This window comes from Macaca fascicularis, chromosome 14, assembly GCF_037993035.2.
Source record: "Macaca fascicularis isolate 582-1 chromosome 14, T2T-MFA8v1.1".
Classification (NCBI taxonomy): Eukaryota; Metazoa; Chordata; class Mammalia; order Primates; family Cercopithecidae; genus Macaca; species Macaca fascicularis.
Window position 1 is genome coordinate 117,671,341 of NC_088388.1, and position 24,847 is coordinate 117,696,187.

The following is a 24,847-nucleotide window of genomic DNA, read 5'->3' on the forward strand; positions in this document are numbered from 1 at the left end:
AAAAGAGGCTAGAAAAGAAAGAAAGAAACATGAAAACAAATGCAATGCATGGTCCTGGAATAGACCCTTTTAATATAAAGGACAGTATTAGGGCCAGGCATGGCAGCTCACACCTGTAACTTAGCACTTTAGGAGGCTGAGGCAGGAGGATTGCTTGAGCCCAAGAGTTCAAGACCAGCCTGGGCAATATAGGGACCTATCTCTATGAAAAACTTTTTTAAAAATTTGCCAGGCATGGCTGTGCACATCTGTAGTCCTGGCTACTCAGGAGGCTGAAGCAGGAGGATCCCCTGGGAAGAACAGTTCCAGATTATGCTATGAGGGCACCACTGCACTCCAGTCTGGGCAACAGAGTGAGACCCTGTCCGAAAAAAAAACGAGGGAGAGGGGACAGTAGCGGGACAATTAGAGAAATCTGATCGGGGCCTGTGGATTAGATGGCTGTCAAATGCTTGTTTAAGTGTGTGCTCATGTTAGGGAGGATGGGCATCGTGTTGGAAATTTAATCTTGGATGGTTTGGAGAAAAAATTCTTGAAATATTTTTTAAATTTGAAATTCTTTCAGCATAAAATGAAACATGAAAATTTCAAATCTATCAGTAATTCCTCTGAGAAATAAGATAAGCTATTGAATTAATGGAACAAAAACAGTACACATAAATAGAAACTTTCACAAACAAGAAAGAGCTCTTGGAAATTAAAAATAGAAAATTTGTTTAACTGTTCAACAGAAAATGTGCAAAATAAAATTGAGGAAATCTTAGCGATAAAAGACAAACATAGAAAACAGAGGAGGATGGCTGGATGTGGTAACTCAAACCTGTAATTCCGGCACTTTGGGAGGCCAAGGTGGGAGGATCACTTGAGCCCAGGAGTTCAAGACCAGCCTTGGCAACACAGTGAGTCCCTGACTCTACAAACAATTAAAAAATTAACTGGGTGTGGTGGCAGTCATCTGCAGTCCCAGCTACTAGGGGTTTAGGGGAGCTGAGGTGGGAGGGATCGCTTGAATCCTTGAGTCAAGGCTTCAGTGAGCTATGATTGTACCACTGCACTCTAGCCTGGGCAACAGAGCTGAGACCCTGTCTCAAAAACAAACAAACAAAAAGAAAATAGAGGAGGAAAACACAAAATACAAGCTCCAAGGCAATTCGATTAGGCCGGGAGATCCAGCATCTAATTAATGGGTGCTCAAAAGAAAAAGAAGATAGAAATCAGAAGGGAGGAAATCACCAAACAAGTAATAAAGAACGATCCTCACATTGAAGGATACGAATTGCTAGATTGAAACGTCCCATCTAGTGCCAGCGTAGTCCATCAAAACAGACCTACAGCAAGGCACGTCATCAATAAATATCAGAAAATCAAAGACAAAGAGAAGAGGTCCCAGAAAGGGAAAACCTAAACTAAACAAAAACAGGCCACATAGAAAAGCTTAGGAATCAAAATGACTTTAGACCTCTTAACAGCCACACTAATGAAGGAATGCCTTGAAGTTTCAGAGGGAAAATTCTGTACAACCTAGAACCCCAAATAGAGCCAAACTTTTATATGAAGTATGAAAACAAACACACATATTTTCAAGCATGCAAGGTCTCCAAAAATTTCTTTCTCATCTATATTTTATTCAGGAAGCTACTGGGGGATATGTGTCACCAAAATGAGGAAGTAAGCCAAGAAGGAGGAAAATATGGGATGAGGCGATGCAAAGGGAGAAAAAGGTAAAGGGGATCTCCAGAAGGTGATGAGGAGAGGTCGGAAGACAGCTCTGCACCAGGACTAGTGGCAAATGACAGAAACCCAATTCAAACTAGTTTAAGCAAAATAAAAATATTGGCCTGGCACGATGGCTCACACCTATAATCCCAGCACTTTGGGAGGCCAAGGCGGGTGGATCAGTTGGGGCCAGGAGTTGGAGACCAGCCTGGCCAACATGGCTGATACAGTTTGACTGTGTCCCCACCCAGAATCTCATCTTGAATTGCAATCCCCATAATCCCGACGTGTCAAAGGCAGGACCAACTGGAGGCAATTAGATCATGGGGCAAGTTCCCCATGCTGTTCTCGCGATAGTGAGTCTCATGAGGTCTGATGGTTTTATAAGTGTCTGGCATTTCCCCTGCTTGTACTCACTCCATCCTGCCGCCCTGTGAAGGAGGTGCCTGCTCCTCCTTTGCCTTCTGCCATGATTGTAAGTTTCCTGAGGCCTCCCAAGCAATGTGGAACTGTAAGTCAATCAAACCTCTTTCCTTTATAAAGGGTATTTCTTCACAGCAGTGTGAGAACAGAATAATACAATGGTGGAACCCCATCTCTACTAAAAATACAAAAATTAACCAGGCATGGTGGCACACACATGTGATCCCAGCTACCTGGGAGGCTGAGGCATAAGAATGGCTTGAACCTGGTAGTGGAAGTTACAGTGAGCCAAGATAGCACCACTGCACTCCAGCCTTGGCGACAGAGTGAGAATGTGTCTCAAAAAAAAAAAAAAAAAAGTGTATTAAAAAAAATATATATATATGTATATATGTATATATATAAACAAAATGTTGATATGTGTGGTGGGATGGGTGAAGGAGTTTGTGCAAACTGAAAAGTCCAGTATCTAGGTTTTCAAATGCTGTTGTCAAGTTTGTCTCTCTTTTGGCTGTTTCCCTGTATTTAGGCTCTTCGTGTGGCAGCAAGAGGGACTCTGGAAGTCAGGTTTACCTGTTTGTTTGTTTATGCATAAGATAACATCAGGGCCGGGTATGGTGGCTCGCACCTATAATCCCAACACTTTGGGAGGCTGAGGCAGGAGGATTGCTTGAGCTCAGGAGTTCCAGACCAGCCTGGGCAACATGGTGAGACCCCATCTCTACCAAAACTACAAAAAAATTTAAAAATCAGCCAGGTGGGGTGGCTTGTGACTGTAGTCCCAGCTACTAGGGAGGCTGAGGTGGGAGAATCCCTTGAGCCCAGGAGGTTGAGGCTGCAGTGAGCTGTGATCATGCCACTGCGGCACTCCAGCCTGGGCAATAGAGCGGGATCCTGTCTCAAAACACACAGAAACAAAAACAAAATCATCAGGAGAACATCAAGATAACCACTTTCCTGATCACACTGATGAAACTCCCAGGGCAGATTCTAACAGGCCCAGCTTGGGTCATGTGTTCATCCCAGAACCAATCATTGGTAAGGGAGATGGAATATTCTGATTGGCCAGGCAAGGTCAAGTCCCCAGCCCCAGGACTGTGATCCAAAGACAATGATATCACCTGCAAAGGTCTGATGAGTACTTTGTAATTGGTAAAGTGTGCAAATGTAACAATTATCACCTGTCCATAGCAGATTCAACCCTATATTAGAAGGAAAGAGAGTCTGTATTAAGTAAACTCTACCCTTACAGCAAAGAGAAGTAGAAGTGGATAACACGGAGACTGACAGGAAAAACTATACAAATTCCACATAGAAGTGCAGCATTCTGGGACATTTGGTGTAGAGAAAAATGGTTCTACAAACTTTATTATATAACATTGATATCATCATGATCTATTTAGAAAAGGTTTGGGGGTATTTTGTTTTGGTTTTGGGTTTTTTTGGTTGTTTTTGTTTGTTTTGAGACAGGGTCGCACTGTGTCACTCAGGCTGGAGTGCAATGGTGCAGTCATGGCTCATTGCAGCCTCAACCCACCTGGGCTCAAGCAATCCTCCCACCTCAGTCTCCCGGGTAGCTCTGACTACAGGTATGTGCCACAACATCCAGCTAATTTTTAAATTTTTTGTGGAGACCGAGTCTTGCTATGTTGCCCAGACTTGTCTCAAACTCCTGAGTTCAAGTGATCCTCCAATCTTAGCCAAAGTGCTGGGATTACAGGTGTGAGACTGAGAAGTGTAATATACATTTTAAAATTCATGTCTGGAGAAGTCATCCTTGTCTGTGTGTTTAACTTGTCTGTCCAGAATGACTTTTTCCAAAGTTGCCAGGTAGCCAGTGATTTAACAGGGACCCTGTCCTAGTGGACAGTTCATCTCATTCAGAAGATGATGTAGGTTTATTACAGGACAGCAAACAGTGAAAACTAAATTGATCATTTATATATTAAGCGCTATATACTAATTACGTTTTCAGTTCCACACTCCAAAACAGAACATTGAATTGGGTGGGTCCCTTAAAGTAAGGCAATTCTCATGTTTACATGTTCAGCTTGCTTGGCCAGAACTTGCTACCCTAAAAATATACTCACTTTACTCACGTGTAGGATGTAAACACATCCTTCATTGCAGATCTGTGTTTAATCTCTTGGGTTCTCTTTTGCAATTTCCTCATTAGTAAGTTGTGTGTTGGTGAAAAGTGCTTCCAGCAGCAAAAAGCACAAACAGGTGCGTAAAATGTGGATTATCATGCTGATAGCACTTATCCCAGAAGACGACACATTTCACCGTTTTTCCATTTTACAAACAGCTCTGACATTAGATCCACCTGTTACTTCAGGACATTTCAGGAGCTTTTCCTCAGAAAGCCCAACGTCCTCCCCAGCTGATCTGCTTCTCATCCCATTAGCAATGTCACCGCACTTTATGCCGTGTGCGATCACATCCTTCCCCAAGTTATGACTATATAGTAGGGAGAAGAAAAGAGAAGGGAGGAGAAGGCAAGGGAGAGAATAATTAATTCATAGTTCATTTATTAACTTCCCATGCTTTGATTACTTGCCTGAATCCCTTTTCTTCATGTTTGGGCTGTACAGTAACCTGATTTTTAAATTTTCTTTTGAGACAGGATCTTGCTAGGTTGTCCAGCCTGGAGTGCTGTGGCACCATCTCCGTTCATTGCAACCTCGACCTCCCCAGGCTCAGGTGATCCTCCACCCTCAGCCTCCTAGGTAGCTGGGACCACAGGTGCACACCACCATGCCTGGCTAATTTTTGTATTTTTTGTAAAGACAGGGTTTTGTCATGCTGCCTAGGCTCATCTCAAACTCCTGGACTCAAGCAATCCACCTGCCTCAGCCTCTCAGAGTGCTGGGGCATTTTGGGTAGGCATGAATCACCACAGCCAGGCAGTAACCTGATTCTTAATTTTGCCTAGGTAACTCATGGTTTTGGATCACCATTTTGTACTGATTTGTATACATCTCACAACTTCCTTGATTCTCTGTGCTATTTAGATTCCTACTTGCAAAAAATGATTACTATTTCCTTATATAGCTGTTTAATAGGAAATAAAATGGTAATATCCAAGGTATTCCTAATTCCAATGACCAACTAATATCCATAAAGAATGTGTCTTTGCAGGAGTCAACCCACTGGTGGGAGATCAGTTTGCACATGGAATGTGTAAGTTGGGAGGCAAACACCCATAGTTATCCACACAGTCAAGGTGCAATCACACCAGGAGAGGGAGTCTAGGAGAGAAAGATGGAGGAGCAGGTAGCTTAATGTGAAGAGGCAAAGGTTCACTGAAGTGTAGTAGGGAGTGGTAGTGAGAGAGGAACCAGAGAGGTTCTGCTAAGGGTGGAATTCAGTAGTCCAACTAGAGGAAACTGGTTGTATTTGTTTGTTTTCATGGCAACCAAAGTACCTTCTAACAGGAAATAGGCCTGGTGGAGAAATGAAGAGAAATACAAATTCCCAAATTATTAACATCCTTAACTGGACCTTAGGAGAGTTAGTTGCAGAGTTTCTTTGAGTTAATCCTTATAGAAATCACTAGTTTTTAGATTTAACACTTTAAATCTTTTTTTTTTTTTTTCCCTCTGCAAGACACCTATTTGTCTGGGGAAGTTGAGAACTATCTCTGCATTGGTCATTCCTTTCTTCCTGCTTCTCCCACAAGCATCTCAACATGGGGCAGAGCCCCCATCCACCAGTACCACCTGAGGATCTGGAAACCACACCTGAGATGGAAAAGGACCAGAAACTGGAGAGAAAAACATCTGGATTGAAGACCTCCGTGGCTGAAGACAAGAGGAAGACAGCCCTGGAAATGGTCCAGGCAGCTGGAACAGATAGACACTGTGTGACATCTGCATTGCAAGAGGAGGACCATACCCTAGGAAATTTGCTCACAAATATTGTGAGTCTTTATACATACATACATACATACATACATAAATAGAGACTTTATATATATAATATATATTATTATATATAATATATACAATATAAAGACTATATATATTTTATATATATATATAAAGACTCTATATAGAGAGGTCTCTTTTTCTGTATGTATAAGTGTGTGTGTGTGTGTGTGTGTGTGTTTGTGTGTCTATCACTATGTTGCCCAGGCTCCTGGGCTCACCTGGGCTTCCCAAAGTGCTAGGATTACAGGCATGAGCCATCACGCTCAGCCAGGACCACACTCTTTACATGTATTCAGAAGCCTCCTCAATCAATCTTTTTTGTTTTTTTAATTGCTTTTTTTTTTTCTTTTTTGAGACAGAGTCTCACTGTGTTGCCCAGGCTGGTCTTGAACTCCTGGGCTCAAGCAATCCTGCTGCCTTGGCCTCCCAAAGTGCTGGGATTATAGGCGTAAGCCACCATGCCCAGCCTCAATTAATCTTTATATTCTCATTTCCCAGTATATTCTTCATCCTTCTTGTCCATCTGCTTATCCTCAAAACCTCAGCTCAAAACCATAAGGCCTTAAGTCTGTTTCCCTCATTAGAACATGAGTTCAACCTGGCAGGGTGGCTCACACCTGTCATCTCAGCACTTTGGGAGGCCCAGGTGGGAAAATTGCTTGAGCCCAGGAGTTTGACACCAACCTGGACAACATGGGAAAACCCCCACCTCTACAAAAAAATACAAAAATTAGCCACGCATGGTGGTGTGCACCTGTGAACCCAGATACTCAAGAGGCTAAGGTGGGAGATCACTTGAGCCGGCGAGGTGGAGACTGCATTGAGCTAAGATCGTGCCACTGCACTCCAGCTTGGGTGACAGAATGAGACCCTGTCTCAGAAAAAAAAAAAAAAAAGAAAGAAAGAAAGAAGAAGAAAAAAAAGAAAAAAAAGAAAATCTGTCACTCTTCCATCTTTTCCCCATACCTATCATTTATTCATTCAACAAATATTTATTGATTGTCTACTCTATGCCAGGCAGTGTGTGACTGAATAATTCTCCTCTTATAATAATAATGATAATAATTTAAAAGAGAATAATGTTTATCAAGACCAGCCTGAGCAACATAAGGAGACCCCATCTCTACAAAAAATAAAATTAAGTTAAAAAAAATCAGGCCGGGCGCGGTGGCTCAAGCCTGTAATCCCAGCACTTTGGGAGGCCGAGACGGGCGGATCACGAGGTCAGGAGATCGAGACCATCCTGGCTAACACGGTGAAACCCCGTCTCTATTAAGAAATACAAAAAACTAGCCGGGCGAGGCGGCGGGCGCCTGTAGTCCCAGCTACTCGGGAGGCTGAGGCTGGAGAATGGCATGAACCCGGGAGGCAGAGCTTGCAGTGAGCTGAGATCCGGCCACTGCACTCCAGCCTGGGTGACAGAGCAAGACTCCGTCTCAAAAAAAAAAAAAAAAAAAAAAAAAAAAAATCAGGGCTGCGCATGGTGGCTCACACCTGTAATCCTAGCACGTTGGGAGGCCAAGGCAGGTGAATTGCCTGAGCTCAGGAGTTCAAGACCAGCCTGGTCGACACGGCAAAACCTCGTCCCTACTAAAAATACAAAAACTTAGCAGGACATGGTGACATACCCCTGTAATCCCAGCTACTCAGGAGACGGAGGCATGAGAATCGCTGAATCACTTGAACCCGGGAGGCAGAAGTTACGGTGAGTCGAGGTAGTGCCACTACACTCTAGCCTGGGTGACAAAGCGAGACTCTGTCTCCAAAAATAAATAAACAAATAAAAATAATTATTTTTGTTGAGACGGTCTCAGTCTGTTGCCCAGGCTGGAGTGCAGTGGCGCCATCTTGCCTCACTGCAGCCTCATCTTCCTGGGATCAAGTGATCTGCCCCAGCCTCCCGAGTAGCTGGGAATACAGGTGCATGCTATCCTGCCCAGCTAATTTTTGTACTTTTTGTAGACTCTAGGTTTCACCATGCTGACCAGGCTGGTCTCGAATTTAGCTTAAGTGATCCACCCACCTCAGACTCCCAAAATGCTGGGATTATAGGCGTGAGCCACCGCACCGGGCCAAATTAAGTTAAATCAAATTAAAAATTTTAAAAAAGAATGTCATATAAATGGAATCATACAGTGATTAACTTTTTTTCACATGCTATATTTAAATTCACAATCCATTTTGAATTAGTTTTTGCGTAAGATGTGAAGGTTAGGCCGGGCACAGTGGCTCACGCCTGTAATCCCAGCACTTTGGGAGGCCGTGGGCGGTAGATTACCTGAGGTCAGGAGTTTGAGACTACTCTGGCCAACATGGTGAAACCCCGTCTCCTCCAAAAATACAAAAAATTAGCCAGCGTGGTGGTGTGCGCCTGTAATCCCAGCTACTCGGGAGGCTGAGGCAGGAGAATCACTCGAACCCAGGAGGTGGAGGTTGCAGTGAGCCGAGATTTCACCACTGTACTCCACCCTGGGCAACAAGAGCAAAACTCAGTCTCAAGAAAAAAAAAGATGTGACATTTAGGTCAAGCTTCTTTTTGTTTTCTTTTGCCTGTGGATGTCCAATTTCTACAGGGCTATTCATTGAAAGGACTATTCTTCCTCCATTGAATTGCTTTTGCTCCTTTGTCAAAAATCAATTTCTGGCCTGTTCCATTGACCTGTGTATCTGTCACTACTCCATACTGTTTTGATTACTATAGCTTTACAGTGAGTCTATAGCAATACAGTAAATCTTAACATCAGACAGAATGCTTCCTTCCAGATTATTCTTCTGTTTCCAGATTGTTTTAGCTATTCTAGCTCCTTTGACTTTCTGTATAAAGTTTAGAATAAGCTTGTCTTTTTTTTTTTTCTTTCTTTTCTTTTTTTTTTTTTTTTGAGACGGAGTCTCGCTGTGTCGCCCAGGCTGGAGTGCAGTGGCCGGATCTCAGCTCACTGCAAGCTCTGCCTCCCGGGTTTTTACGCCATTCTCCTGCCTCAGCCTCCCGAGTAGCTGGGACTACAGGCGCCCGCCACCTCGCCCGGCTAGTTTTTTGTATTTTTTAGTAGAGACGGGGTTTCACCGTGTTAGCCAGGATGGTCTCGAACTCCTGACCTCGTGATCCGCCCGTCTCAGCCTCCCAAAGTGCTGGGATTACAGGCTTGAGCCACCGCGCCCGGCCAAGCTTGTCTTTACCTACAGAAAATCTTGCTGGACTCTTAAATTTTAATAATTTTTAAAGTTTTCTTCATTTCATTTATTTAATGTATGTTAGCTTTTAAAATGATTTATTCTATTGTGAGTCACACAGATGGTCAGAAGACACCAAATTTCCTATGTTTCTAAGAGATAGGGCAAGCCCTCTTTTGGTATGGTAGTCACCAAATAATTCCATACGTTATCTTTACAAGTGTTCCTTAAACCTCATAGCAACCCTAAGAGAAAGATATTAGTAGTTTTTTGTTTTACACATGAGGAAACTGAGGCATGGATAGATTACATAACATGTCCAGTGTCTCATAGCTAGAAAGTGGCAGAGTTGGGATTTGAACCAAAGCAATCTTGTTCCAGAACACATACTGTTATCCTCTGTGCTATGCTCTTCTGTTTGAATATAGTTATCACATCCAAGAAATTTTTATTCAGTGCCTATTATGTGCCAAGGACTGTTCTAGGTGCTATGTGTTCTAGGTGTCCTATGGCACCCATGAGTAAAATAAAATAAAGCAGTGATTAAGACAAAATCCCAGCTCCCATGGAACTTCTATTGTAAAGGGGGAGAATTTACTGTATTAATACGATAATGATTGTTTCACTGAAGTATTATTTTGTTATTGGGTTTATACTGAGAACACAGACACTTTAAATATAGGAGCTGGGATCTTACCCAAAAGATATGCTTATTCACTGGATATAAATACCATAATTCTACCAGTGTTCTGGGGACTGAAAAATCCCTTAGTTGGGAGATAGATATAACTATCTTGGGCCAGGCGCGGAGGCTCACGCCTGTAATCCCAGCACTTTGGGAGGCTGAGGAGGGTGGATCACAAGGTCAGGAGAACAAGACCATCCTGGCTAACATGGTGAAACCCCGCCTCTACTAAAAATACAAAAACATTAGCTGGGCATGGTGACACGCGCCGGTAGTCCCAGCTACTCAGGAGGCTGAGGTAGGACAATCGCTTGAACCCAGGAGGCGGAGGTTGCAGTGAACCAAGATCGTGCCATTGCTCTCCAGCCTGGGTGACAGAGCGAGACTCTGTCTCAAAAAAAAAAAAATCTTGACTTCAAACACCATAGATTAGTTTTGACTATTTTGGAACTTTAAATAAATAGAATTATACAGTGTATTTTCCTTTCTGACTTCTTTTGCTCAACATTATGTTGGTAAGATTCACCCATTTGTCGCATGTAGTTGTAGTTTGTTCATTCTTGCTGTGCTGTTCCATTGAGTGAAATAACCTAGCTTATCCATTCTATTGCATGTGGAGATAGAGATTGTCTCCAATGCCTGGGCGCAGTGGCTCACGCCTGTAATCCCAGCACTTTGGGAGGCCGAGGCGGGTGGATCACTTGAGGCCAGGAGTTCAAGACCAGCCTGGCCAACATGGTGAAATCCCGTCTCCACTAAAAATACAAAAATTAGCTGGGCACGGTGGTGCATGCTTGTAATCCCAGCTACTCAGGAGCCTGAGGCAGGCGGATGGCTTGAACCCGGGAGGTGGAAGTTGCAGTGAGCCGAGATTGTGCCACTGCACTCCAGCCTGGGTGACAGAGCTAGACTCTGTCTCAAAAAATAAACAAACCAAAAAAGATTGTCTCTAATATTTAACTATTACAAATAGTACATGATTATGGTCAGTTTTAATACTGCCAAACAATTTTCTAAAGTCATACCATTGTTTCATACTGCTTGCAAAAACGTCCTTTTGTTTTCCCTTATATTTAGCCAAATATTTTGTTGAGGACTTCAACTCATTTCATCTACAAACAAAAGTTTTAAAATCTATGCTTAGACCAAAGGGATGGAAAGAGAACAGCAAAGACAGGAAACCTGAGGGAGGAGGAAACTGGGAGAGATTCAGGACTGTTTGGCCAGCCGGTTCTTCCTGTAAGATACTCTCTTTCAAGAGCCAAGCTTTGGGGATTCTAATTCTGTTTTAATAAAATACAGTGTTCCTTTACATAGTTGAACTGAATTGTTTTCCAACAAATATGAATTAAATTGCCTCATTATTTATTTAGGTTAAACAATTAAACTGAAAACTTAAGAGGAAAGAGAGCTTGTACATTCTTCAACATTATAGCCTCAGACATAACAGATGCTCAATAAATGTTTGGATAAATGAATGAATAAATAGATGAATCAGTTTCCTAAAACTTAGCAATGATCTATCATGACCTGATGTAGCATGGTTGGTTCATTATGCAGATACTAATCCTGTGTTTCAAATTCAATGATCCAGGCCTTTCTCCTGAGTCTACCCCAAGTACCATGAGACTATATTGGAGCTCTCTGGTGATTATACCTACAGGATCAATAGGCTGGACAACCTCACTCCCTCAGGCAGTCAGCCTGGCACTGCCCTTATAGAGATCCTGGTCAAAAAGTAGACATAGGCCAAGCGTGGCGGCTCACGCCTGTAATCCCAGCACTTTGGGAGGCTGAGTTGGGAGGATCACTTGAGGCCAGGAGTTTGAGACCAGCCTGGGCAACATGGCGAGACCTCATCTCCATTAAAAATAAAAAATTTAGGCCGGGCGCGGTGGCTCAAGCCTGTAATCCCAGCACTTTGGGAGGCCGAGATGGGTGGATCACGAGGTCAGGAGATCGAGACCATCCTGGCGAACACAGTGAAACCCTGTCTCTACTAAAAAATACAAAAAACTAGCCGGGCGGGTTGGCGGGCGCCTGTAATCCCAGCTACTTGGGAGGCTGAGGCAGGAGAATGGTGTAAACCCCGGAGGCGGAGCTTGCAGTGAGCTGAGATCCGGCCACTGCACTCCAGCCCGGGCGACAGAGCGAGACTCCGTCTCAAAAAAATAAATAAATAAATAAATAAATAAATAAGCCATGTGTGGTGTCATGCACCTGCACTTCCCAGCTACTCAGGAGGCTGAGGTGGGATGATTTCTAGAGCCTGAGAGGTCAAGACTGCAGTAAGCTGTGATTAGCCTGGGCGACAGAGCGAGACTCTGTTTCAAAAAAAAAAAAAAAAAAAAAAAAACAGAGATAATTTATGAAAGAATACGTACACACACTCAGAATGATGCATGTGGCTTAACTGTTTACAAGTGTGAATAAGTGGCTCATTTACATAGAGTATCACATTTAATCGTCTCAAAGCCCTAAGGGGCTTGTTATCATAATCTTCATTTTATAAATGAGGCAGTTCAGAGAAATGAGGTGAGTTGCTAAAGGTCACAACCAGTAATTATTAAAGCCTCAATTTAAACTTAGGTCTGTCTAGAGCCTGAGATTTTAAGAATTATGTGTGCATAAATAATTTAAAAATTAAATTTTCTTTGGCTCTCAAGGACATGTATTTTTGCATCTGATTTCAATTAAGCTAAATACATTTGGTGCCTACTAGGTACCGAAGACATTTGTATAACTTAAGATAATATTACAGTGTATTTACTTTCTCTAAGCACTCCTTCAGCTTCCCTGATTAGGAGGCAACTGGGTCTTGAAAGAAAACTACTTTTCTGATGTACAGAACAGAGGACTAGGAACCTGCATGAGTAGGTCTTAGGGTGAAGGAAGCCTTTTCAGAAGGGGAGATGAGGGAGAGAGGAAAATGAATTAGCAGGAAAAGGCAAAAGAGGTATTTCAAGAGGGAAGCCTGAAAATTATTTCCATTGGAACTTTCCGTGACTTGTTTTAATGACAGCCATCCAGGTTTTTCATTTCATTTATGTATTTATGTATTTATTTTGAGATAGAGTCTCACTCTGTTGCCCAGGCTGGAGTGGAGTGGCATGATCTCAGCTCACTGCAACCTCTGTCTCCTGGGTCAAGCAATTCTCCTGCCTCAGTCTCCTGAGTAGCTGGAACTACAGGCACCCACCACCACACCCAGCTAATGTTTGTGTTTTTTTTTTAGTAGAGACAGGGTTTCACTATATTGGCCAGGCTGGTCTCAAACTCCTGACCTTGTGATCTGCCCGCCTCGGCCTCCCAAAGTGCTGCGATTACAGGCGTGAACCACCGCGCCTGGCCAGCCATCCAGTTCTTGAAGGCCAAAGAAAGCATAATAAACCTGAAGATACTTGGCAGATCCTTGCATTGCTGGACTGCAGGGTGCATAAACACCCTGGGTGACAGATGACGTGGCTGGCCACCTCAGGCCCATCCCTGCGCACTGGGTCTGGACAGTGCCAGCTCCTTGGCAACACTGCAGGCTGTTATGACCCCGTGCCGGGGCGGGGGCGGGAGGGCCGAGCACAAGGTGACGTGGTGACACCGCAGTCAAAGGAAAGCCATGCTAAGAGGCCGCTGCCCTGCAGTCCTGTGACAGGCAAGGGGACTTCAGGAATACTGGGGAAGAGGGGAGGGATGGAGGGGAAGGATCATTGTTGCACGGCTCTAGCCAGAAAGAAAATCTAAAATTCTGCTTCATGGCTCAGCTCCCAGCACAGCTAATGCTTGGAATGGACCAGTTGCCTGGACAGTTACAATTATTTGTCATAAGCTGCTCAGGCCTTGGTGTTCAGTTTTCCTTTGCCCCTCAGTTTCAGATGGCCCACTGTGGCCCCTGCTCATGATTCAGACTGAAATAGCTGCCTGTTTTGCATGCCGGTTCAGGCTGCATTTCAGTTCTTGTTTCTTTGAAAGGACCTGTCAGGGAAGCAGTATGAAATGTCAGGTTCCGGTTTGGTATTCCCCCTCTAACTTCAACCTTGTAGCTTGACTTTTGCGGGATTCCCACTCATGCTCAGAGTCCCCTCATGCGAATAGGCTTATCTAATTCACAAATAGCTTGGTGATGTGATGATGCCTGGCCCTGTGAAATCATACTTTTTCACCTTACATCACCTTCCATGGACTGCCTGGAATTTAGATTAGTTAGCCATCCCATTCTTGCTTGGACATGCTTATTAAAGATAGAGGATATTGGCCAGGCGCAGTGGCTCATGCCTGTAATCCCAGCACTTTGGGAGGCCAAGTCAGGCAAATCATCTGAGGTCAGGAGTTCAAGACCAGGCTGGCCAACAAGGTGAAACTCCGTCTCTACTAAAAATACAAAAACTTAGCTGGGCGTGGTGGCACGCACCTGTATTCCCAGCTACTCGGGAGGCTGTGGCAGGAGAATTGCTTGAACCTGGGAGGCAGATGTTGCAGTGAGCGGAGATCACGCCACTGCACTTCAGCCTGGGTGACAGAGTGAGACTCCATCTAAAAAAAAAAAAAAAAGATAAGGCATTTTCAGTTATCAAGGAATTATCAATTTCTTCCTACAAAATAATCGAGGGTCCTACATAGATGTTTACAATTGTCTGTGTAGATGTTCAAACTCCTGAAAGTTGGCTAGTCCTTGTTCATATCTACCCCATACCTGTGTTAATACTGTTTACATTTACTCTTTCAGACACAGGGGAACAAGGTCCTGAACAAAGGAGGACTTGGTATGGTGCCGCAATTGCTTCTGGCTTGGTCTCTACAACTGTGGTGGAGCTTCCAAGAGCTCCATGTGGGGACAGAGCATTAGATGGTTGACAACATCTGTGGTCTGCAGGAGCTACTATGCGGAGGGCCCAGGGAAGAATTTGCCATTTTCAATGAAAAACACGTGTCGGTTACTAACTATGATGACTTTGTACTTAGGGTCTGGATCTGTGGCAACTTTCTTTAGAGTAAAACACCAACTGCTTAAGATATAAGAATGTTTTAGTTCATCCATTTAACAGACATGAAGAGTGTTTCAAGAGATGCAATCCCTTTGAAGAATGGATCAAACTCTTGAACTCATATAGCATACTAGATATGTTTGTCAATAAACTTATGACATGAAAACTCAATCAGTCAATCAATTTAGCCTTGGACATAAACAGATAATGGCTTCCCATCCATCCCCCGTTTACAGTGGCCCCTCCTTCTCTTGTCTTTTCCAAATACAAGACCACTTAGATCTTTATCATCGTCCTAAGGAGCTGATGTTGAAGGTTATATGTAAGACATGGGGAACTTGAACTCAGAGGGGTGTGTGAGTGTGGGTGTCAAGGTCTCACTGCTGCCCAGACTGAGTGCTGTGGCACAATCACAGCTCACTGTAGCATCAACCTGCTGGACTCAAGCGATCCTCCTACCTCAGCCTCCCAAGTAGCTGGGACCACAGGTATACGCCACTATGCTCAGCTAATTTTTTAATATTTTGTAGAGACAGTGCTTTGCCATGTTGCCCAGGCTGGTCTTGAATTCCTGGACACAAGCAATCTTCCTGTCTTGGCCTCCCAAAGTGCTGCGATTACAGGTGTGAGCCACCGTGCCCAGCCAGAATTGCAGATTTTTAAATACGGAAATTCTCAAGTGCTTTGCCCAGGAAGGGATACATTTGCCGACTTTTCTGGCTATTGGAGCAGGTCAGAGAGGGCTGTCAGAGGTGATAGTTTTACTCTGATCCCATTTGTTCATCTCTACACTTTCTGAAGAAAAGTCCCTTTTCAGATGTGTATATATTTTTGAATATTCTCATTCTTTAGAAAGCTCCTTTCTTTATGTTCTGAGTGAATTACTCCCATGTGTTAAGAGTTGGGAAGTTATAGGAAAGGTAGGGTCCAAGGAAATTAGTCAAAAATCAATCAAGGACCCAGCTGAATGATAAATGAAGTTGAACAGTTCACAAAAGAGGAAATATATTGGGCTAAAAGACACGTGGGAAAATGTTCAACTTCACTAATAACAAAAGAAATGCAAATTTTAAAAACCAGGTACCATTTCATCTGTAAAATTTGCAAAAGTTAAAAATGTGTGGCCGGGCGCAGTGTCTCACGCCTGTAATCTCAGCACTTTGGGAGGCCAAGGCGGGTGGATCATGAGGTCAGGAGTTCGAGACCAGCCTGGCCAACATAGTGAAACTCTGTCTTTACTAAAAACACAAAAATTAGCTGGGCATAGTGGCAGGCACCTGTAATCCCAGCTACTTGGGAGGCTGAGGCAGAGAATTGCATGAACCTGGGAGGCGGAGGTTGCAGTGAGCCAAGATTGCACCACTGCACTCCAGCCTGGGCGACAGAGCAAGACTCCATCAAAAAAAAAAAAAAGTGTTGGGGGTGGTGGAAAAATACCCAGTACTGGCAAGCATGCAGTATGGTGGCTGTCTTTATGCCCTGCTGGTGGTGGGCTACATTGATACCACTTTTAGGGAAACCATCTGATGAGACACATCAATCATATTCCTGTTAAATTATCCTAAGAAAGTTATCCAAAACATACACAAAAATTTATCACAATGATGCAGTGTTATTTATTTTAAAAAATGGGAATAACTTAGGTATGAAAAAATATGAGACTGGTTAAATAAATGATAATATATTCTCACAGTAGAACACTAATGCAACCATTAGGAAAGATGCTTTGTTTTCTAGTACCATGAGAAAATGCTTTTTTACAATCCAGGCTGGGGTGCAGTGGTGCAATCTCGGCCTCCCAGGTTCAAACGGTTTTTGTGCCTCAGCCTCCCTACCGGGATTACAGGCGTGTGCCAACACACCCAGCTAAATTTTTAATATTTTTAGTAGAGATGGGTTTTTGCCACGTTAGCCAAGCTGGTCTTGAACTCCTGGCCTCATGTGATCTGCCCACCTGGGCCTCCCAGAGTGTTGTGAGTCACCGCGCTTAGCCTATTACAATGTTAATTAAAAAGTGCAAAATACATAATTGTATTTGCAGTCATCCCTCAGTATCTGTGGAAGACTGGTTCTAGGACTCCCCCTGTCCCCGCAGATACCAAAATCCACAATGCACAAGTTCCTTCTGTTGTTGTTGTTGTTGTTGTTGTTGTTTTGAGACAGAGTTTCACTCTTGTGGCCCAGGCTGGAGTGCAGTGGCACGGTCTCAGCTCACTGCAACCTCCGCCTCCTGGGTTCAAGTGATTCTCCTGCCTCAGCCTCCCGAATAGCTGGGATTACAGGCGTGTGCCACCACACCCAGTTAATTTTTGTATTTTTGGTAGAGATGGGGTTTCACCATGTTGGCCAGGCTGGTCTCAAACTGCTGACCTCAGGTGATCAGCCCACCTCAGCCTCCCAAAGTGCTGGGATTACAGGCATGAGCCACCGCACCCAGCCACAAGTTCCTAATATAAAATAATGTAGTATTTGCATGCAACCTACTCACATCCTCCCATATACTTTAAATCATCTCTATGTTACTTACAATACCTAATGCAATGTAAATGCTGTGTGAATAGTAGTTTTACTGTATTGTTTAGGAAATAGTGACTGGACGAAAACAACCTGTGCATGTTCAGTACAAATGCAGCCATCTTTTCCTTTTTCAAACATTTTCAGTCTGTAGCTGGTTGAATCCCAGGATGCAGAACTCACAGACACAAAGAGCTGACTGTACATTCTAATCTCAGTTATGTTAAAAAATAAAACATAGAAACAAGAAAGGGATAAAATATATTAGTTCATTAACAATGGTTGTCTTGAAACAATTCGTAATTTTTTTCTTCTTCCCTTTTCCCCTTATTTTCCTGTAATAATAACATACTGTCTTTAGAATAAAAATTGTATTTAGGCAGGGCACAGTGGCTCATGCCTATAATCTCAGCACTTTAGGAGGTCAAGGCAGGAGGATTGCTTGAGCTCAGGAGTTTGAAACGAGCCTGGGTAGCATAGTGAGACTCTGTCTCTCCAAAAAATTTTATTTATTTATTTGTTTATTTATTTATGAGACAGAGTCTCGCTTTGTCACCCAGGCTGGAGTACAGTGGTGCAATCTCGGCTCACTGCAAACTCCGCCTCCTGGGGCTCAAACAATTCTCCTGCCTCAGCCTCCCTAGTAGCTGGGATTACAGGTGCACACTACTGCACTCAGCTAATTTTTTTTTGTTTTTTTTGAGACGGAGTCTCGCTCTGTCGCCCAGGCTGGAGTGCAGAGGCCGGATCTCAGCTCACTGCAAGCTCCACCTCCCGGATTTACGCCATTCTCCTGCCTCAGCCTCCCGAGTAGCTGGGACTGTAGGCGCCCGCCACCTCGCCCGGCTAGTTTTTTGTATTTTTTAGTAGAGACGGGGTTTCATCATGTTAGCCAGGATGGTCTCGATCTCCTGACCTCGTGATCCGCCCGTCTCGGCTTCCCAAAGTGCTGGGATTACAGTCTTGAGCCACCGCGCCCGGCCTTTTTTTTTTTTTTTTGAGTTGGAGTCTCGCTCTGTTGCCCGGGCTGGAGTGCAGTGGCCTGATCTCAGCTCACTGCAAGCTCCGCCTCCCGGGTTTACGCCATTCTCCTGCCTCAGCCTCCCAAGTAGCTGGGACTACAGGGGCCCGCCACCTCGCCCGGCTAGTTTTCGTTTTTGTATTTTTTAGTACAGACGGGATTTCACCGTGTTAGCCAGGATGGTCTCGATCTCCTGACCTCGTGATCTGCCCGTCTCGGCCTCCCAAAGTGCTGGGATTACAGGCTTAAGCCACCGCGCCCGGCCAATTTTTGTATTTTTAGTAGACAGGAGGTTTCACCATGTTGGTCAGGCTGATCTTGAACTCCTGACCTCAAATGATCTGCCCGCTTCAACCTCCCAAACTACTGGGATTATAGGCATGAGCCACCGCATGCGGCAAAATTTTAAAAAATGTTTTAAGTTTTATTGAAAAGTCACAAGCAGCTACAGTAATCAAGGCTCTATGGTACTGGCATAAGGATAGACACATACATACATCAATGGAACAGACCAGAAAGTTCAGAAATAAACTGTTAGCTTTATGGTCAATTGATTTTCAAAAAGGGTGCTAAGACAATTCAGTGAGGAAAGAGAAGAATCATCTTTTCAATAAATTGTGCTGGGAAAACTGGATATCTACATGCAAAAGAAGAAAGTTGGACCCCTTCTTTACACCACATACAAAAACTAACTGAGCTGGATTATAGACCTAAATGTAAAAGCTAAAACTATAAAATTTTTAGAAAACAAGAATAAATCTTTATGGCCTTAGGTCAGAGAAAGTCTTCTTAGATATGACCAAAAGCCCAAACAACAACAAAAATAGACAAATAGGACATCATCAAAATTAAATACTTTTGTACTTCAAAACACAGAATCAAGAAAGTGAAAAAACTCACAGAGGTTCCCGGAACTGCTGCTGCTAGTCGAGGACGCGATGGCTTCAAGGTTACTTCGCGGAGCTGGAGCGCTGGCGGCGCAGGCCCTGAGGGCTCGCGGCCCCGGTGGCGTGGCTGCGGTGCGCTCCATGGCATCTGGAGGTGGTATTCCCACCGATGATGAGCAGGCGACTGGGTTGGAGAGGGAGGTCATGCTGGCTGCAAGGAAGGGACTGGACCCATACAATATACTGCCCCCAAAGGGAGCTTCAGGCACCAAGGAAGACCCTAATTTAGTTCCCTCCATCACCAACAAGAGAATAGTGGGCTGCATCTGTGAAGAGGACAACACCAGCGTCGTCTGGTTTTGGCTGCATGAAGGCGAAGCCCAGCGATGCCCCCGCTGTGGAGCCCATTACAAGCTGGTGCCCCACCGGCTGGCACACTGAGCGCCTGTACTAAGTTACTGGCGCTCAAAATGTGCTGTAAAGTTTTTTCTTTCCAGTAAAGACTAGCTGTTGCATTGGCTCCTTCTCCCAAAAAAAAAAAAAAAAAAAAAAAAAACTCACAGAATGTGATAAAATATTTGCAAATCATATATCTGATAAGGGACTTGTATCCAAAATAAATAGAGCTCTAACAACTCAACAATAAAAAGACAAATAATCCAATTGAAAAATGGGCAAAAGGCCAGTCTCAGTAACTCAGGCCTGTAATCCCAGCACTATGGGAGGCCAAGGCGGGCAGATCACCTGAGGCTGGGAGTTTGAGATCAGCCTGACCAACATGGTGAAACCCTATCTCTACTAAAAATACAAAATTAGCCGGGTGTGGTGGCGCATGCCTGTAATCCCAGCCACTTGGGAGGCTGAGGTAGGAGAATCGTTTGAACCCGGGAGGTGGAGGTTGCAGTGATCCGGGATTGCCATTGCACTCCAGCCTGAGCAACAAGAGCAAAACTCTGTCTCAAAAAACAAAAAAGAACAAAAAAAAAAAAAAAAAAAGAAAGAAAGAAAGAAAGAAAAAAAGGGCAATGAGTTGAATAGAAATTTCTCCAAAGAAGATATATAAATATTGCTGCCGGAACAAACGTAGTGGCTTAAAACAATACCACTTCATTATCTTACAGTTCTTGAAGTCAGGAGTTCAACATGGGTAGAAATGGAAAGTGACTGCTAATGAGTATAGGGCTCCTTTTTGGGGTGATGAAAAAAATATCCTAAAATTAATTGTAGTGATTTTTTTGGTAGAGACAATGTTTCATCATGTTGCCCAGGCTGGTCTCAAACTTCTGGGCTCAAGTGATCTGCCTGCTTTGCTGGTTGCACAGCTCTGTAAATAAACCAAAAATCGTTTTGTATGTCCCCACCTTGGGTTGTTTGGTGTTTTTTGTTTTTGTTGTTGTTTTGTTTTGTTTTTGTTTGTTTTTTGGTTTTTTGTTTTGTTTTTGTGACAGGGTCTCACTTTGTCACCCAGGCACATACAGGCTGGAGTGCAGTGGCACAATCACAACTCACTGAAGCTTCAACCTCCCGGACTCAAGGGATTCTCTCACCTCAGCCTCCCAAGTAGCAGAGACACAGGCATGCGCCGCCATACCTGGCTAATTTTGTTGAGAAATGAGGTCTCTCTGTGTTGCACAGTCTGGTCTCCAACTCTGGGGCTCAAGTGATTGTCCCACTTCTGCCTCTCAGAGTGGTGGGATTATAGGCATGAGCCACCGCACCCAGCCTGTATGAGTACTTTAAATGGGCGCATTGCATGGTATGTAAACTACATCTCAATTAAGCTGTTAAAAAATAACAAATGAATGACTCCTAAGTAGGATGCCATATCAATTTAACAAAAACACACCACAAATGGCCTTAAAGAATAAAGGAAATGTATTGGCTCATTTAACTGAAAAGTACAGAGGAAATAAAGACTTCAGGTGAGATACAGTCAAAACCTCCTCCCCCAGCAGTTGGAGCTCCAACTGTACATGCTGCTACATAATTGAGGGACAGTGAAATAGATATTGTGGAGACAACACCCACTATGCCCATCCACTATGGTCCTAAGGGCAAGGAGAAAACAGGTGGCTCACGGCTGGGTGCAGTGGCTCATACATGTAATCCCAGCACCTTGGGGGGTCGAGGCAAGCAGATTACTTGAGTCCGGGAGTTTGAGACTAGCCTGGGCAACATGACCTGTCTCTATAAAGAATACAAAAAATGGTCGGGCGCGGTGGCTCACACCTGTAATGCCAGCCTTTGGGAGGCTGAGGTGGGCGGATCACCTGAGGTCAGCAGTTCAAAACCAGCCTGGCCAACATGGTGAAACTCCGTCTCTACTAAAAACACAAAAAGTACCCAGGCATGATGGCGGGTGCCTGTAATCCCAGCTACTTGGGAAGCTGAGGTGGGAGAATCACTTGAATCCGGAAGGCGGAGTTTGCAGTGGGCTGAGATCGTGCCACTGTGCTCCAGCCTGGGCAACAAAGCAAGACTCCATCTCAAAAAAAAAAAAAAAAAAAAAAAAAAAAAAGATTGAACTGTACACTTGAATATCTGTCTTCTCTTTTTTTTTTTTTTTTTGTCTTTGAGATGTAGTCTTGCTCTGTCTCCCAGGTTGGAGTGCAATGGCATGACCTCGGCTCACTGCAAGCTCCGCCTCCCAGGTTCATGCCATTCTCCTGCCTCAGCCTTCCGAGTAGCTGGGACTATAGGTGCCCACCACCATACCCGGCTAATTTTTTGTATTTTTAGTAGAGACGGGGTTTCACCACGTTAATCAGGATAGTCTCGATCTCCTGACCTCATGATCCGCTCGCCTCCCAAAGTGCTGGGATTACAGGTGTGAGCCACCAGACCTAGCCGAATATGTGTATTCTTTAAATGATATGTGAATACCAGGCACAGTGTCTCATGCCTGTAATCCCAGCACTTGGGGAGGCTGAGATGGGAGGATCATTTGAGCCCAGGAGTTTGAGACCAGCCTAGGCAAAATAGTGAGACTCCATCTCTACCGAAAAAACAAAACTAGCTGGGCATGATAGTGTTTGCAACTGCAGTTCCAGCAACTTGGAAGGAGGCAGGAGGATTGCTTGAGCCCAGGAGGTTGAGGCTTGAGGCTGCAGTGAGTTTTGATGGTACCACTGCACTCCAGCCTAGGAGACGGAGTGAGATTCTGTCTCAGGAAAAAAAAAAAAAAAAAAAACACTTAAATAATATGTGAATTGTATTTCAATGAAGCTGGATTTCATTGTTTAGAGCAGGTAGATAAGATATTAATCTAGTGCTTGGGCATATGGAGCCAGGAGAAGGGAGTTAAATGTAAATTAAAGCCCAAAATATGGGAAAGATAGTAAGTGAGCCTCTGTATTTCAAGGAGTTCAAGACTCTTGGGCCCAGATAAATTACCTCCTAGGGCACTGAAAGAACTTGTAGGTGTAGTAATTATTTAAACTAATTTGTGAGAAATTATGGAGAATTGGGTGAGGGAAGATAAGTTTTGGACACAAGCACACATGGATTTTTTTTTTTTCTTTTTGAGATGGAGTCTCGCTCTGTCACCAGGCTGGAGTGCAGTGGCATGATCCCGGCTCACTGCAACCTCTGCCTCCTAGGTTCAAGCGATTCTCCTGCCTCAGCCTCCCGAGTAGCTGGGACTACAGGCACGTGCCACCACGCCCAGCCAATTTTTGTATTTTTAGTAGAGACAGGGTTTCACCATTTTGGCCAGGATGGTCTCAATCTCTTGACCTCATGATCCACCCACCTTGGACTCCCAAAGTGCTGGGATTACAGGCATGAGCCACCTCGCCCAGCCCCCACACATGGATTTATTTATTTTTTGTGTTTGTATATGTTTAGTTTTATAGTACTAAAGCAACTTGTACATTTTTTTTGTTTTGTTTTGTTTTTGTTTTTGAGACAGTCTCACTCTGTTGCCCTGGCTGGAGTACAGTGGCACGATCTCAGCTCACTGCAGCCTCTGCCTCCCAGGTTCAAGTGATTCTCCTGCCTCAGCCTCCCCAGTCGCTGGGACTATAGGCACACGCCACCACACCTGGCTAATTTTTTTTATTTATTTATTTTTAGTAGAGACAGAATTTCACCATATTGGCCAGGCTGGTCCCAAACTCCTGACCTCAGGTAATCCACCCTCCTCAGCCTCCCAAAGTGCTGGGATTACAGGTATGAGCCACTGCACCCGGCTACAAAGCAACTTGCACATTTTTAATGTTTAAAACTGAGCATCTGGGCCAGGGGTTGTGGCTACCTTCTGTAATCCCAGCCCTTTGGGAGGCCCTGGCAGGTAGATGGCTTGAGTTCAGAGGTTTGAGATCAGCCTGGGCAACATGGTGAAACTCCGTCTCTACAAAAAATACAAAACTTAGCCAGGCATGGTGGTGCACACCTGTACTCCCAGCTAGTCCGGAGGCTGAGGTTGGAGGATCAATTGAGCCTGGGAGGTTGAGGCTTCAGTGAGCTGTGACTGCCTTATTGCACTCTAGCCTAGGTGACAGAGCAAAATCTTGTATCAAAAAAATAAATAAATAGGCCAGGCACTGTGGCTCACGCCTGTAATCCCAGCACTTTGGGAGGCCTAGGCAGGTGGATCACGAGGTCAGGAGTTTGAGACCAGCCTGGCCAATATGGTGAAACCCTGTCTCTACTAAAAATACAAAAATTAGCTGGTTCACTGATCATTCTGATGCAGGTGCTGGGGAGTTAGGAGAGGTCATCAAAGATGATATTTGGCCAAACCCATTACAGTTCTACTTGGTTCCTGATATGGATGATAAAGAAAAATAAGAAGATGATGATGATGATGAAGGGTTGGAAGATACTGAAAAAGGAGAGGAGGATGAAGGGGGAGATGATTAATAGAACTCTGATGGATTCCAACCTCCCTTTTAAAAAAATGTTCCCCATTTTGTGCTGGGCATGGTGGCTCACGCCTGTAATCCCAGCATTTTGGGAGGCCAAGTCAGTGGATCACAAGGTCAGGAGATCGAGACCATCCTGGCTAACATGGTGAAACCCCGTCTCCACTAAAAATACAAAAAATTAGCCGGGCGTGGTGGTGGCCGCCTGTAGTCCCAGCTACTCGGGAGGCTGAGGCAGGAGAATGGTGTGAACCCGGGAGGCGGAGCTTGCAGTGAGCCCAGATCGCGCCACTGCTCTCCAGCCTGGGCGGCAGAGCTAGACTCCGTCTCAAAAAAAAAAAAAAGAAAAACTTTGGGATGGTCCGAGTGCAGTGGTATTTACAACTAATTTATCACAACCAATCACAGATTTCTTTATTCCTTCTCCACTCCCTAATGCTTCACTTGACAAGCCAAAAACAAAAAGAAAAAAAAAAAAGGAAAAAAACAAACAAAAAAACACATGGAATTCTAGACAAATCAGTTCCACACATAGCAATTGACTGCTACCCCTGTTAATTCTGCTGAGCTGCTTTTTCCCTCCATTGCCAGCCTTAGAGGATCAGTTTTCCATTTAATTAAGGTTGTTAAGAAGAAAGGGGCTGGGCCAGGCAC

At 44.2% G+C, this 24,847-nt stretch overlaps 1 protein-coding gene across 1 annotated transcript; it reads left to right on the forward strand.

The window, feature by feature from the left end:
* Positions 1-19,366: 19,366 nt before the first annotated feature.
* LOC102118619 (cytochrome c oxidase subunit 5B, mitochondrial) lies at positions 19,367-19,787 on the forward strand. Its single transcript, XM_005579854.5, has one exon. The coding sequence runs from the start codon at positions 19,380-19,382 to the stop codon at positions 19,767-19,769; it is 390 nt and encodes a 129-aa protein (XP_005579911.3). The 5' UTR covers positions 19,367-19,379; the 3' UTR covers positions 19,770-19,787.
* Positions 19,788-24,847: the final 5,060 nt, after the last annotated feature.

Excerpts from the sequence above, each read along its gene's own strand:
- LOC102118619 (XM_005579854.5), top strand. The coding sequence starts at position 19,380 with ATGGCTTCAAGGTTACTTCGCGGAGCTGGAGCGCTGGCGGCGCAGGCC.